The 16,245-nt window shown below is 39.5% G+C and overlaps 1 protein-coding gene across 2 annotated transcripts in view; it reads right to left on the reverse strand.

Annotated features, from left to right (window-relative positions):
• ttyh2 (tweety family member 2) overlaps positions 1-16,245 on the reverse strand; it is a 68,767-nt gene that overhangs the window by 38,009 nt on the left and 14,513 nt on the right. For both annotated transcript variants that reach the window (XM_006790951.3, XM_006790950.3), the window contains exon 2: positions 14,965-15,137. In XM_006790951.3, the coding sequence (XP_006791014.1) occupies positions 14,965-15,137 (173 nt within the window). The remainder of the gene's footprint in view (positions 1-14,964; positions 15,138-16,245) is intronic.

The following is a 16,245-nucleotide window of genomic DNA, read 5'->3' on the forward strand; positions in this document are numbered from 1 at the left end:
TGCGTTAATTTTTGTAAACAACACTCTTTGAATCAGAAATTATACAATACAGGCCTCTGGAAGGCTTGTGCATAAATTGAAACCACTTTTGCATATTCAGCCATCCAAGGATTTAATTTGTTGAGCTGGAGCATCAGCACAAACAGAATAATAACTGGCGCATTCTAAACACACACACACTTAAGTAGTCTCTCTGAGCTCCACTTTTTCCCTAAGTGCCGTCATATTGTGCTGCCATATGATGGGATTTCAAAGTAGCCGCACAGTTGTTAACTACAAGAAGATTTAGTGCTGCAACACAATGTCTCACAATATACTCCAAAGACCCTGCACAAGAATCCTCTGCAAAGACAAGGATGTCCACGTCTCGCACTACAGACACTGAAGGCCGTAGATCAGAGCAGTGAGCAACAGAAAAACACGTGGTACAGTTCTCTGGTTTTCTGCAGTGTTTTATACTCTTTCTTTTCAATAACTACGCAGGACAAAAAAAGGAATACAGATCCCGTATATGACCATGATCTGTGAGAAACAGGACATGACAGAGCTTAGTACACCTCCCAAGGGAAACTTTATATACACTGCTTGCACTCAAATACAACAGTGCAACAGTAACTTCAAAGATTATGAGCATCTGAGAAGCTTACATAGTTTCAATCCTCCTTGGATCAGGGGAACTGAACTCAACTGAAAACAAGGATGTAAGAATCTGAAAGTCAACTCTCACATTAAAAATTGCGCTCATATCTCTCCTCTCCAAAGTGTGATAAAAATAGACACTTTTTTATGCCTTTTTATGCCTGTTTTCTTTTTTTTAATTCAAGTTCATATTGCCATTGCAATGTTAAAATTACCTGCAGACCACTTTATTAGGTAGACCTGTTCTAATGCTGTCAGGCATACAGAGTAGGTCAAAACGACCTGCTGAAGTTCAAACTGAGCTTCAGAAAGGGGAGCAGAACAAGGACTTCAAACCTTGATGCAGATGTGTTACAGCTGCAGGAGAACACATTGGGTTCACCAGCTCACTAAAAGAGCAGAAAATTCTACAGCAGAAAACTCGAAAAACAGTGCCTGGTCTGCTGATTTCTGCTACACCATTGGACACCAGGGTCAGAATTTAGCCTAAACAACATGCAAGCATTGTCACAATCCTGGGTCATTTTGTTGTTTATGGCTTATGTTTAAGTTCATTAGCTTATCTAATTTCCTTTCTATTTTGCCTATGTTGCCCTGTTATAGTTCATTGTTTACAGTGTTGGGAAGGTTACTTTTAAAATGTATTCTATTACAGATTACAGAATACATGCCCCAAAATGTATTCTGTAACGTATTCCGTTACGTTACTCAATGAGAGTAACATATTCTGAATACTTTGGATTACTTAACCCTTTAAGACCTACCATAGAACCAAGTCCGCCAGAGCTTATATTATATTTTTACATGTTGGAGTGCCATTTTTGGGAGCATTTCAAGTTGCTATACATCAATACAACCATTACAGCCTAAATTTTAATAATATGTCTGCATTAAGTGCATAGTAATTACATAAATTGCAAAAAAGTGCAATAAACTACGAAAAAATTGAAAATTGTTTTTGGTTTTTTAACATATATTTCTAGTTAGAGAAATTTAAGAGGCTTATCCCTCAAAACTGTAAATACAAAAAAGTTGCACAAAATAGTTTCCCACCACAGGAAATTTATTTTGAGTGTCTTCATAGTTTTATTTTTGAAATACACCAATTTTTATATACTGCAGGAAAAACAAAAATAAATATTATAATGCAAATTTGCAAAAAAGCAGCATATGCATCAAAATAAACTATTTCCAGCAGTGCAATTTGAGTCCTAAGCATCCCAGAAACGACACAGAAAGTCATAAAGTCAAACATAACTTTTAAAAACACCAGTAAAGGCTCATGAGGCCTTGATGGTAAAAAAAAACCCCTACATTTCCGCGAAAATGACGTCACTTCCGGTTTCGGGCAGGATATGGCGGACATGCGATAGTTCACACCGATGTCTATTCCACCTTAGTAAGTGTTACCAACAGCTGATCGGATCGGCAAAGCGTGTTTCTGGAATATTATGTTTTTGTTGCTGCAAGCGCTTTTTATGCAGTTTTTGCAAAGTTATATGTGGAAGGAAACCGTGACCGAGGACAAGCTGATGGCATAAGATGTAAGTACAACTCCTCCGGTTTCATATGCAAAAAAAATTATTGCGCTAGCTCACGTGGTTGCAGAGCTAACGGGATTTAAAAGTAGTTGCGCAAAACGGAGCGTGCCGCTCCGACCGGTTTTAAAGGGTTAATATATTATCATGCTGTTTACAACTACGTGAATGTACTATTGCTGTGATTTATTACTGTTACTGACGGTCCGCGGCTCCGAACCGTAGTAAAGGGACCTCTAATACGGGGTTCCATGTCGGGCTAGTAGCCGAAAACTAGCTTTACTTTGTTGTCAACTTTGCTAGCCAGAGACAAAGAGAGGCGTTGAAAGGCTGCTCCAACAGAACTTATTGTTTTTGGAGGAAAACACGAACACAGCGTACAGTCAAGTCTTAATAGCTTACTTAAAACTGGGCTCGTCAGGCTCTCTTCTTGGCTGCAGTGGTTATTATTATATTTACATGCTTCCAGCTCCTGTTTTTGCTCGATGACAGCTCGTACTTTTCCTTTTTCTCCCTCCCTCGCTCACAGACACATAACGGTATGGCAGTCCATTCTCCCTGCAGCACGGACTACACTGCCTATGATGCTGCATTCTTTAGAGCTATACTGGTAGCATTCTGCCTATTAGCTTAGCACAACAACAACAAAAAGGCCTCTCTCACCCAGGAAACACGCAGAGAGAGAGCGTCACCCTGTAACCATGGCAACCGTAATGCTGCCGCCTGGAATAACAGAATGTAGCTGTCAAACAAAACCCAAACAGGCCTGACCCGCCACAATATGAAACAGGAAAGTACCGCCGTGTAATCCATTTATTTCAACAAAGTAACTGTATCCTAAATACCACCTTTTTAAACGGTAACTGTAACGGAATACAGTTACTCATATTTTGTATTTTAAATAGGTAACGGCGGTACATGTATTCCGTTACTCCCCAACACTGATTGTTTATTAGATTCCACTTGTGTCTTCACCCCTGTGTTTAAGTCTCCCTTGTCCTTCATGTGTCTCAGGTCTGCATGTGTTATGTTGTCAAGCTCGTGTTGTCATGTCTGCATCTCTTTATGTTTCCTGTTCTATTTTGAAGAGGTCTGGTGTCCCACGTTCATTGTGTTTAGTTTCACTTCCCCTGTGGCGTCATTATGTTATTTCTAATCAGCTCCTTTCCCATGCGTTTCCACTTCCCCTAATCACCTCCTGTGTGATTTAGTCTGTGTGTTTTCATTCATTCCTTGTCAGGTTGTCTGTTGAGTTTTCGTCATGTTTCCATGCCTTCATGTTTCCAGGTTCTTCCATGTTCAGGTATTTTTGACACACTTTGGGATCCTTAGTACCAGCTGAGGTTAGTTTAAACAGCTACATGAGCATTGTTACTGTAGTATAGCCATTCCTTTCTGATCACAGTGTACCCATCTTTTGATGGCTGCTTCCAGCAGGATAATGTGCCATGTCACAAAGCTTAGATCATCTCAAACTGATTTCGTGAACATGTCATTGAGTTCACTGTCCTCAAATGGCCTCCACAGTCACCAGATCTCAATCCAATAGAGCACTTTAGGAATGTGGTGAAACAGTAAATTTGCATCATGGATATGCAGCTGACAAATCCGCAGCCACTCTGTGATGTTATCATGTCGTTATGGAGCAAAAACTGATCTAAGCCATGAAGAACTGAGGCAGTTCTCAAAGCAAAAGCGGGTCCAAATCAATACTAACAAGGTGCACCTATAGCGCTGTGCCCACTAAATAAATAAATACTGACCATCATTTACTGAACAAGGTTAAATGTTTAGAAGGTCTTTTGTGTGTGATTTTTTATTGCACACAATAGTAATGCAACACACTGAAGACACTATTTGTAGGTCAGCACTACTAGACTAAAAGAAAACTCAACCTGACTGAGCTTTAGATTAAGGCTGTGGTTCCTACAGACTTATCCCTGATGTTCCAGATAAATTTTAAGCTGAAAACAGAGACTATAAGTCTGCAGCCATCAGCGCTTCCTCTAACATTCACTTAGAATGGCTAAAATCCTGCAGAACTGTTATGATCGTTGTGGTCGAAGCAAAGTACAGGTGGAGCTAAACAACAGGGGCAATTTTCCTAATTAGTACAGCAGAGATGGCCTCATTAAATGACCCCCTGCAGATAAACATCCCACTTGGCAGGTTACAGACTTACCCTCAGGGAGAGCAGTTAAGAAAGTGGGGACAGGCATTACAGACAAGAATAAAATCATCATTTTAGAGGAAGACAGGAAGCGATATAGACAGTCAGCACTAAAAAAAAAAAAAAAGACAAATACAGGTGACGAAAGAAGTCACAAAAGCAGAGAGCATCTTATTTGTTCTTTGTATATCTGTGTTTGTGTGCTATTGGCCCCTTTAACAGCACAGATGCAGGGAATGTATTAAAGCAGTCACAGCTTGGAGAAACACAGACTTACTTCTAAAAAAGGCAACTATTTTAGGCAGAATTCAGATTAAAAGAACTGAGAGGACAAATAGAAAGTGTCTTCTTTGCCTTCTCTATCTCCTTTGTACTCCCTCGGTCCTGCCAGTTCGCTTAGTGCTACTACTTGAAATATCCATCGTCTAATTCAAAGAGAAAGAACACCATAGATTTGAGTAGGCATGTACTGAGCAAGAGTCCAAACTGTCACATTGATAAATGAATAAGTACATAACAGACAGTGATGGAAATTAATAATAAAATGAAATAAAAAATAACCTAAAAAAAAATTCAGCCTGAAGCAAAAAAAAAGCTATGCTAAATAGACCCTGACAGGTCTGAATATTTGAAATTTTGCCCCAGAATGGCAGCAATGAATCTCTTGGGATGATAAGTATAGACGGGTGAGCTTATATTTTACGCTGCCCTACTGAACTCTCAGCAGGGGAAAATCCCCTTTGATATAAACTACAAAACACAAATAGTTACTTTCTGAACTTTTCTTCTTTTTTTAGAGCTACAAAAAGTCCAGCATAGCTCATTTAAGTTCTGAGAAGCAGTAAAAACAAACGTATATGCTGCCAATTACTTGGCTGGTACATTTATATTGCTGATAGATTTTGTGTTACGGCTGCTCGTTCCAAAAGCTTTCCTCTAATGGATTCAGTGGATACACAGACATCCTCTCTCACTTGTGCCCTCTGTTATAATTTCTACTTTGTGACTGTCAAGAGAGATGTTCCACAAAAAGAAATAAAAAAAAAGTATATTTAAAATCGACAGGAAAAGAGAATAATTTTTAATGATCTACTACTTTTTTTATAGGCAGTAGAAGCAAAAAAAAAAAAAAAATCCCCTTTATTCAGTTTCCAAAGTCGGACTGATCATTTCAATGGTAACCACTGTCCCTGGAATCCACTGGATTGCTGTGTGGAGTTTGCATGTTCTCATTGTGCCCATGTGAATGCTCTCCATGTACTCTGGCTCTCTACCACAATCCAAAGACAGGCATGTTAAGTCTGTTTGTGTTAGCCGTGTGATAGACTGGCGACCTGTCAGTGTTGTACCCCACGTTTCCATACAGCAATTTAAATGAGCAGCCGTCCAACACCCCAGATCTGGAAATGAACGGGTATCTTCAGTGTTGCTGTGCTTGGGCATGACTGTCAACCTTTGCCAGTTATTCTCTCTTTTATGCAATACGCACTCTTCAACAGCACTTTTGCTATTGAAGTGTGTGCCTATTTAAGGCACACACATTGTGTGCCTTAAATAGAGTATTTTCTGGAATGGCTGATTTACTTTCCTCTCACATGCCCTAAATTTGTTATTTACATAATGCGTGTTCTCACGAGGTATCACTGAGGAACTGGAGATCCATGCTCTTGCACGGACAGTGGTCACAGTCCATGAATGCCGTGCTTAAATCCAACTGATTGCTCAGGTGCATTTGTTTAAGTGTGCCGGCGTATGGTTCTCCTAACCCATCCAGTGCACAGCACACAGTGATCAGACAGAATTGAACAGTTTACCTTTTGCATACACCGATAGAGTAAATTGGTGCAGTTAATGAACTCACCCTCTTTGGCATAATGTGCTTTGTTGGCATTCAAATAACCCCTCTGTAATTCACCTTGTAGTGACTGTGTGGGAATGAACTGTTTGGTTTTTGTAAATCACACCCTTCTTTAATCAAACTGTTCTTCTGGGAAGACTAAAGCAATATCAAATTAATTGAAATTCTTTTTAAAAACCCAAATGCTCATTGTGTGCCAAACTATCACGGTAATATACCTCAAGTACTATTCTAAACTGCAAACTATCATAGTTATAGTAAAAAAAAAATCAGTCCAGATGTCCTCAGCATGAGCAGCCTGATCAGTTATGATACACCATAATTACAGAGTTAATGTGCTACACCATGGGCAGGGCTGCAGCTACAGCTGAGTGACATCTGCTCTGGCTTCACCAGTGTTAATTATAACGGACATCACAGCGTATCAGACCTAGCCGCTGTCAAACATAATTAGAGTGGAGGAAGTCAAGAGAAAAGGGGGAGACCGATCAGGATTATAGAGGGAAGGGAGGCAAAATCAGGGCAAAAAATAGAATTAGGGTGTAGGGAAAGGGTGAAAAGGACGGATGGGATTAATATGAAGCCAGTTTTCAACTTCAGTACAAATCCGGTGTGAAATCCACTAGGCAAACACATCCATGTTCTATTTCATCCAGTAGATGGACAAAATCAAAGTCAGGAATCAGATGAAAGAGAGTCTGTTTCCCACAGGATGTTTCCTCCAACTTCACTGATCTCATATTTAATCCTGTCTTAGCTTACCAAGTCAGGCAACATAAACCTTTTAAGTGCAGTCCTCCCCATTAGAGGGAGCTTTTTTGTTATGGACTGCAAATGATGATGAACTGGTCTGAACAACAATGCAACACACTTTATAATACTTTAAAGTAGCTAACGCTGATGGAGAGTTTAACTTAAGGCTTGTGGTATAATTTACAGCAGCACAGAAGTGTAGACCAGACAGATGGACATGATTTTGTTTAAAGGGTATAAATATAATCAGAGGGGGAAGCATAGACTTAGACTTTATTCCACTATACTCTAAACATGTGTAACATAAAAGGTCAAACTTTATCACAAAATGCAATCAAATAAAGCACTCTTATATTCGCCAAAGTGATTTCTGTTCAAAAGAGAACCCAGTTCACTAGAACAAAAACAAGAATGTAAATGAAACAAGGTTTAAACCAAAGTTCACAATCGAAACTGAGCAAATACAGAGAAGAGTGAAGCAGAAGCAGATGACGGGTGAGAAACTCAGGCTGAGAATTCAGACAAACTGACAACTAGAGGGTGAGACAAGACTATAAATACACAGGAACTAATTGGGAAACAGGACACAAGGGAAACCGATGAGGTTTGGGCTGACACCCAACAAGCCAATAACACACACAGGAAGGGTGAACGAACACTGGACACACAAAGTAAACAACTTAACAAAGAAACAAACAAACAACACAGAAAAAAAAAGAAGAAGGAGATCTTAAACGATACCAGGTCACATGAACCAAGACTTACTGGTCCTGGTTCATTTGTCCTTTGAAGGCTTAAGAATATTTGATTAGAACAGCAAGATTCACTCATTACTGCATGCTTTCAAAGTCACTGACCAGGGTTCAAAGTTACCTCCAGGGGAGCAAAACTTTTTTAACTGCTGTAGGGAATTAACAGAGTCTCTAAACTGCACATGATATATATTGATACTTATTGCTAGTACTGGATTTGACTCCCTTTTGTCTTTAGAGCAGCCTTAATTCTTTGTGGCACAGGTTCATCAAAGTGCTGAAAATTCCTCAGAGATTTTGAGCCATACGGATACGACATCATCACTGCTGCAGATTTATTGGCTGCACATTCGTGAGGTAAATCTCTTGTTACACCACATCCTAATGATGCTCTAATGACTTGAGATCTGGTGACTGTGGAGGCTATTTGGGGACATTGAACTCATTGACATGTTCAAGCAATCAGTTTGAGATGATCCGAGCTTTGTGACATGGCATGTTATCAGGGATCCTCTTCTCCATGCCTTGGTTCTAACAAGTGGTTATTTGAGGCACTGTTGCCTTCTTTTTACCTCAGCTAGTCTGGCCATTCTGCTTTGACCTCAGAGAACTGCTACTAGATATTTTTTCTTTTTTAAGGCAATCTCTATAAACCATGGGGATGGCTGTGTGGTGTAATCTTTGTAGATGAGTAGTTTCTTGAATTGTCAGACCAGCCAGTCTGCCGTCAGCAACCATGCCCATTCTGATGCTCGATGTGAACCTTAACAGCCCAAACATGTCTATATGCCTAAATGCCCTGATTTGCAGCTATGTGATTGGTTGATTATATATTGTGCTAATGAGAATTTGAACAGAATGCACGGGCTTAATAAAGTCATATAACAAAATAGCATCATATTACATACCCTAACCTACAAATACGATCAATGAGTAAGATCTTTATTTATTATTTATCAGGATTCTAATCAAGACTCGGCTTCAAAGAGCCCAACAGCAAAAAAAAAAAGTAAAACACTATGATATCTTTTCAAACCGAAACACTCAATTTTCTCTGTCTCTTTTAAAGTTAATAGGTAGGAAGCATAAAAAAAGGTGAGAGGACCAGATGAGCCCAGCTTGACCTCTGCTCAAGAGCTGGCTATCATCAATCAAATTCAGATGATACAGGAGAGGGGCTCTTCCTCTAAGGACTGGCAGGATGCAGCAGCGCTGACTTCAATTTGGTAAAGCAATCTTATAGTTTGTGTCATATCATCGCTCACTGATCTCCATTTCCTTTATGTCACTTTTTCTTTTAATATGGTGTGCATTATTTTTTTCCATCCAGATTGAAGTGATGGGGCTCTAAAATTATGGACTCAGTGTACACTGAGTCCATAATTTTTTATCAGTGCAATAACCACAGCTAGTTTCATCCATTGAAATAAATTAGGCATGGTAAAGTTTCCCTCCATCATCTACTTAATAATCCTGCTCCTGAGTTGGTTTGACCTTACGGATATGTTGCTGTGATAACAAATCCTACAGATGCTTTTAAGAACTAAGAAATCCAGGATCAAGGCAAATGGTCACCAATTTAATCCAGCTAAAACGTTAATCCACGTATGGCGATCCAGCCCAGGGAAACAAAGGAGACATGGGCCAGCAGAAGGGAGGAGAAACAAAAACTTCATTAAATGCAGTATGTCTCCTTGTCCCTGTGGGAGTAGAAGAGTTCTACTCCCTAATCACGCATAATCTGATTTATAAATTAGAGAGCAACACCCTTAAATCAGATAAATGAGTCATTACACTCTAATGCTATTAAGTCTGTTTTAAAATCCTCAACTTCAGTTCTACCAAATTGGATTTAATAAAAATGAAGCACAACAGAGCTACATCTAGTTTAAACATATTACTAATAAGCTTTCTTGCTGTTTTAGCAATTTGGAGAGCTATTGAATTCAAAGATAAGCACAGCTCACTAAAAAACACGATGATAAACTTTGCATATGTCAGATCAACCTATTAATCTGGACTAAAAAATGAAAAGACACAAAAGAAAACACTAATTATACAACAATTAGCCGATGTTGCCCCTTTTTTTCAGCGGTTTCTTTATGTCATCAGTAGAAAACGACTTCTGCTCCCATCAAGTGAAACAGTACTCATTAAAGTTTCTTAAAATATAGAGCGTCTCAAATGAGCAGTACTCCCTACATTAAAAATGTATGATGCAAAAGAGTGAAAATACAGTGGAGAGCACTAACTAGCAGAGGACCAGGACTATAGGAACTCTAGGCTATTCCATCTAATGACATACAGAACATGCCGCTATGTTTTTTTGGCATCGTGACGACAGATTGGCTCATGTTGTCAGATGTTCTTGAGAGCCATTTAAAACTGACGTCCTAGATACCAGACAAAGTTTCAAACCGTGTCTCATGACCTTGGTGCTTCTGGGTTTGTAAGCACCAGATATTTTTTTGTAAATAGGAGGGAAAAAATCAATTTTCTGAATCTATTGCTCTTCATACTTCACTGCTTACCGGCTGTGTCCGCTTTATTTGCTGTTCTACCTGTTAAACTTTCTCTCACACTCAGCACATGAGGGGTTTACATTAACAAAGTTACCATATGAACTGAAGGTGAAAAATTTTCATCACTACCAATAACTTTCTTATATTTTGCATAAAGGTTCACTACATATTTAATCTTTGCACAGTTATTAAAACAATTGCTAATCTATTTCACTAAATCCACTGTGGGTTTAAGACTTAATTTTTTCCCCACTTGTGCTCCTTTTCAGATTTTACAATACCACTCACTGACTGTTAATCATTAATCTTAGGGCTGCCCAGTAAGTCATATCATAAGCTTAACCATGATTCTGGCTTCCCACGGTTAAATTAATATGATCAGGCGATAGTGAAAATGAATTCTTCACCGATAAAACACAAGGTAAATCAAGCAGTCCCTGCACATGCCAGCTGTTTCTGCACCATGCAGCTTTAAGTTTCCTTGACTATTCTGGGTGACATTATAACACAGTGACATTGCATTTAAAGATATGATATGATAAAATCCAAGTGTCTGGCACAGCAGCAGACACTTGGATTCCCAGAAATGAATCGTCATCCTTTCCCTGGAAATAATTCCAATTTAAGGCAAGTGTTAACCAAGAAAAGATCTTAGTCAAAGAGTGCTGTGGAGTTGTGTCTGCTCAACACAACACAACTTAGCTTATTCAGCCATCTGAAAACATAACCACAAACTGCAGTTTGTTTGTTTTTGTTTTTCATATCCATCCTTCCATCTCGCCATCTTTTTCCACTTATTGGGATTGTGGGTTGTAGCATCCTAAGCAAAGATGCTCAGACCTCTGTCTCCCCAGCCACCCTCTCCAGCTTCTCCATCCAGCTCATAAAAACACAGTGAAATCACCAACATAGTTCCATTCTGCTCGACCAAAGATGCACATTCTTTGCTACAGAGCTGCTGAGCACATGCAGGTATTACTTTATATTTGTCTTCTGGGAGATGCATTTAGGTAAGCTAAATAAACACTTAAATGTCTGCAAAGATGTTCTAATTAACTGGAATGTAAGAGCAAAATAAGTGGACTGTTTATTGAATTTTGTTTTACATTTTGGGCCACTTTTTATTTTTCTTCTAAGAGGTCCAATGAAATTAGGTGAATAAAGAGAACCAATTTCAATTTACTGTAACACAGGAATGTAACATAATATGAATGTGAGTAAAAGTGCATTAACAAAAGATTTTGTCACTAAAATCAACAAATGATTGGGACAAATAATCACAGTTGCAACATTAATCAAAATGATCATAATAATCGTTTTGGACATAGTCATGCAGCACTAATTAATCACATGACACTGGCAGTAGAGAACCAACCAGCTGAGTGAGTTGTCACCATTCAGTACTGCTGGTTGGAGCCACCATAATTTGTGTTGATCTCTGTTTATTAGAATGATTATAATGGTTAATAACAAACTACTGGGCCACACTGAAAGTAGAGGACTCCACTCATTGGGGATCTGTGTGTGAGACTGATAAAAGCTGATGGGTTGGTAACATCTGAATCAGGTAGTTACTAAGCATGGTTGTCACATGGTTGACTGTTCCCTCATTCGTGGATAGTCGAGTAATTCAATTATCCACTTTGCGAGGACAGCGGAGCTCATTGAGGGATTTGATGGGTTCTGTGTGGTGATGTAAATGCTGACTGTGTTACCTAAGTTCACGTGTTCGAGTCTGTCGCAAAAGACGAAACTTTAATGAATGAAAAGTTGGATCTTGCCAAAAATAATTAGCTGCTTTAGGCTTCCTATACCAGCTAAAGGCTATAACACTAATGCCATTAATCTATTGTATATATCACAGCTAATGTCACTTCACATCAGGGAAGTTTTCAGTTCACCACAGACTTGATGAGATACAGCAGCCTCCAGCCAAAACAAATCACATTAACTGCAACGCTGCTCTATTATAAAATCTGAGGGGAAATACTGCGTCTGATATCATCTTAACGATGACAAAAAAGAAAACATTTATCCTTTAAAATAGTATCGTTTTCACATTTTAAGTGGTTTATTTAATACGTGATTTTTGCATAAAATGCCATACTTAGGATTGGCACTCACACAATGTGAGGGTGACACAAAATTTGTGCTAATGAAAAATACAAATTCATTGCATTGGGTTGCATTATTCTTCCAGTGACATAAACAAAAAGTTTTTAAACAAGCAAACAAGTAGGTCTGCAGCAGTACAGTTTGATATTTAGGCCTGTACAAGCGAGAGAAAACGCTATTCAGTCATTCAGCAAGCCAGGAAAACTAGGAAGTCATTAAAACGGCACGGACTGGTGTAATTTTCAAGACCTCTACAGTATGATATTCCTGCCATATTCCCAGTGAGACACAGAAGGGATTTTGATAGGTAGAATGACCTTCATGTGCTTCATTTTTTTCCAATAAATCATTTAACAATACAACTGAAATAAAATTTTAAAATACTATAGTTATCTTTTGTCCCTCTATATTTCTACATTCTTTTGGCCTGCATGTGCAGTGTATATCATGAAGTATTGTGTCTTGATCCTCCCTCATTTCTTTATATTTTGCTTCCACGGTGCCAGAATTTCTCATAATGCTTTACGCTGGTCTCGAGCTGTAGTTCTCTGGGCTTTCTCTGAGTTTTTCTTTGGGCATTGGCTGCTTTTGCGTTCATTTTAATTCCACTGCTTGTACCTGTTTTTTGTTTGTTTTTAAAGCCTAAAACTTGGCATTTCTCAGTATGGAAATTGGGCAAGTTAAGAACACAAATAAGAATTAGGAGCTCTAAAAAAAATTATCCACAGCAGAGGATCTGTATCTGAAACTCTAAGATGACCTTTCTGACCTCAGGAAATGGGAAAATATCCACCAAAGACCTGACAGAGGAAGTGACAGATGCATGTAGGCCTACAGTTGATCCAACTACTTGTTTGCTAGAGGATCAGTAATGGTCTCAGTGGAAGAATGGCTGCCAAGAAACCATCCTTACGGGAAACGGGGAGAAAGGGCTGTGGTATGCCAAACAAATTGCACTGAAAATAAGTTGCAAAAATTCTTAGGGAAAGAGGAATCCAAAATCACCAGTATGGCCAGGACAGATGTACAACACTGACTGTGTGCAGCAATCTGTAAAGGATGGCGGAAGCTCGCTCATAGTTTGGAGTTGCATTTGAGACAGTGGTGTTGAGGATTTTGTCAAAATTGATTCAATTAAGAAAACAGAAAAGTATGGTCAGATTTTGATCCACCAATACGATCTGGAAAGTCTCAACGTCATTTTTTCCACATGACAATGATCCCAAACACACTACTTGGACAGAAAATCCCAGAGTTGAATACTATCAGTCATAGATTGGCCTCAGCAGAACGTGGATGTCAACATTACTGAAGCATCATCTTGAGAGAGAATATAACAAAAGACAGGCTGCATTCAAAGAAGAGCTTTGAAAGGTCTGAAGCCTGGAGAACTATTCCTGAAGACTGCTTAAAGAAAGCTTCCCTAACAGAGTTCAGGCTGTGCTGAAGAATAAATGGTAAATGGCCTGTATTTGTATAGCGCTTTACTAGTCCCTAAGGACCCCAAAGCGCTTTACACATCCAGTCACCCACCCATTCACACACTGGTGATGGCAAGCTACATTGTAGCCACAGCCACCCTGGGGCGCACTGACAGAGGCGAGGCTGCCGGACACTGGCGCCACCGGGCCTCTGACCACCACCAGTAGGCAACGGGTGAAGTGTCTTGCCCAAGGACACAACGACCGAGACTGTCCAAGCTGGGGCTCGAACCGGCAACCTTCCGATTACAAGGCGAACTCCCAACTCTTGAGCCACGATCGCGCCGATCGCCCCGAAGGCAGACATACAAACTATTATAGACTTTATTTCCATGTTTGCACACATTTCAGTGAATCAATGCACCTATCCCGTATTTTCCTACCAAAATATAAATGAAAGATGTGCAGCTCATTGTACTGCTTATTGTACAGTAACCGATCCACCTACATTTTGGGTTTTGGTTGGGTTTTCTTTGGTTTTTAATTATAATTTGCATAATAGAAAAGCTCTGTCTCCTAGCTGGCTGCCCTAGCCAGTAATGCACAATTGCACTTCCACATTGTCAGCAGAACATTGACAATACGCCCACATCAGGATAGCTTCCATCAACACACTGGTATAGTGCTTGAGAGCCACAAATGCCAGTGGGATATTTTGTTAATACCAGAGTGAACTCAGCGTTGGATGAATTTTTATTGTGCCTCAAAATATAGTGACCATAGTTTCCTAAAGAGCCATTTTCAACAACACAAATTCAAATCCTTACTCTTTCTGTGGAACATTTCCAAAGTAGAAATCACTAGAAATGAACAAATGGTAGAGACGCATGAACCTACAGTGTTTACAAAGACCAGAAGGAGAGGCTCCGAACACACGGAGAATACAAATGGGAAGACAAAAAGACAAACAGAGTGGACAAATACACAGAGAGTCTACGTGCTACAGACTAATAAGTTAGTGTGGGAATAGAGAATGTGCAGTGAAAACATCACAGCACTTACAGCTCTGTATGAGGAATACAGAACAACAAATAAAGAAAATAGGAAAACACAGAACTGCAGACAGCAGCGGAGAGCGTGTGCGAACTGTTATCACGGTTATTCATAACACGCTGCCTGGGTCGTGATTCTCTCACCATGTGATGAGGCCGGCGGTGACTGCCGACCAGGTGACGCAGCAGGAATTAGGTTTCTTGCTTTCCTCCTCCTCCTCTTTACGGCAGCAGCACAAGCAGCTCAGGTAGATGGCCAGACACAGAAGGTTGAGGCCAAGCCCCGCCGCCGCCACACAGCCCAGGAATATGAGTGACTGCAGAGGGTGAGAACAGGAGGAAATAAATCAAACGCCTTGTGTCTTATTATTTTATAAGCACCGTGCTGTAACATCCACACGGCAGTAAGAAAAAACAGAGGTCTATACCATTTTACTACAAAGTACTAAAATGCAAAGTAATTTACAGTCTGTATATTAAACTGCACACAAGTGACATTGAGTATAATTACATTTTCACATGTTTTACCACATTTTTTTCCTCTAAAAGTTCTTGTGATTTAAAATGTTTCTCAAGCATCAAATGCAAAATGTTGAATGAATTATATTACTGGATAATTACTAGTGAGGAAGACGTTAACACTTAAGTAGTGGAAAAAGTAACTTGAACTGCTTTAAGTGCCCACTGTAATTAAACTATTGCTTTTTAAGTATCAGTAAAATTTAAATAACGAAGAAATATTCTGTATACAGAGCAACCCTTATATCAGTACAGCTCGCTGGGTTTAACTGCCTTCTAAATTGTGCTAACTTCCCATACAAATAACCAGTTTCCAGCTTTGCTGTCAGCCCTTATTGTGATTTGTGTGGTAATAACACACATAAACAATAATAAATATGCCTGCATCAGCCATGGTAACAAGGCCAGCTGCATTCTGGGATCCCGAATCCAACTGGAAAGCAGACAAGACACCTCCTCATACATCTCTGGGTACACTCCTCTCCCTCTCAACCCCTCCTTTTAGCCCCCATCCCACCTTCTGCGAAAGATGGAGAGCGGTGACAAAAATAGCAACAAGACTGTCATAACAGGCCCAAATGAAATCTGCATCCATCTGCGAGCAGATGGGTTTATTCGAGCTCGTTCCCCTCCTTTCCGCCCCCTTTACTCTTCCTTTTTAGTTTTCCTGAAATCTTTTCAGTGCTGAACCATCTGTTCTCTCGCCTGTGATGTCATGTGTCCTGCAAGTGAAGTGGTGGGATTAAAATTCAGCGACGGAAGAGTTTGCAGGAATATATCGTTTACTGCTATAAACAGCCAGTTGAACCGCAAATCTAAAAATTCTCTGAAATCAGAAAACTAGCAACACTTTATTTGAAAGTCCTCATAACTGCAAGATATCTTTGGATAAAAGCATTTATATGT

Source organism: Neolamprologus brichardi, chromosome 8 (genome assembly GCF_056152115.1).
Source record: "Neolamprologus brichardi isolate AB-2024 chromosome 8, ASM5615211v1, whole genome shotgun sequence".
NCBI classification, from domain to species: Eukaryota; Metazoa; Chordata; class Actinopteri; order Cichliformes; family Cichlidae; genus Neolamprologus; species Neolamprologus brichardi.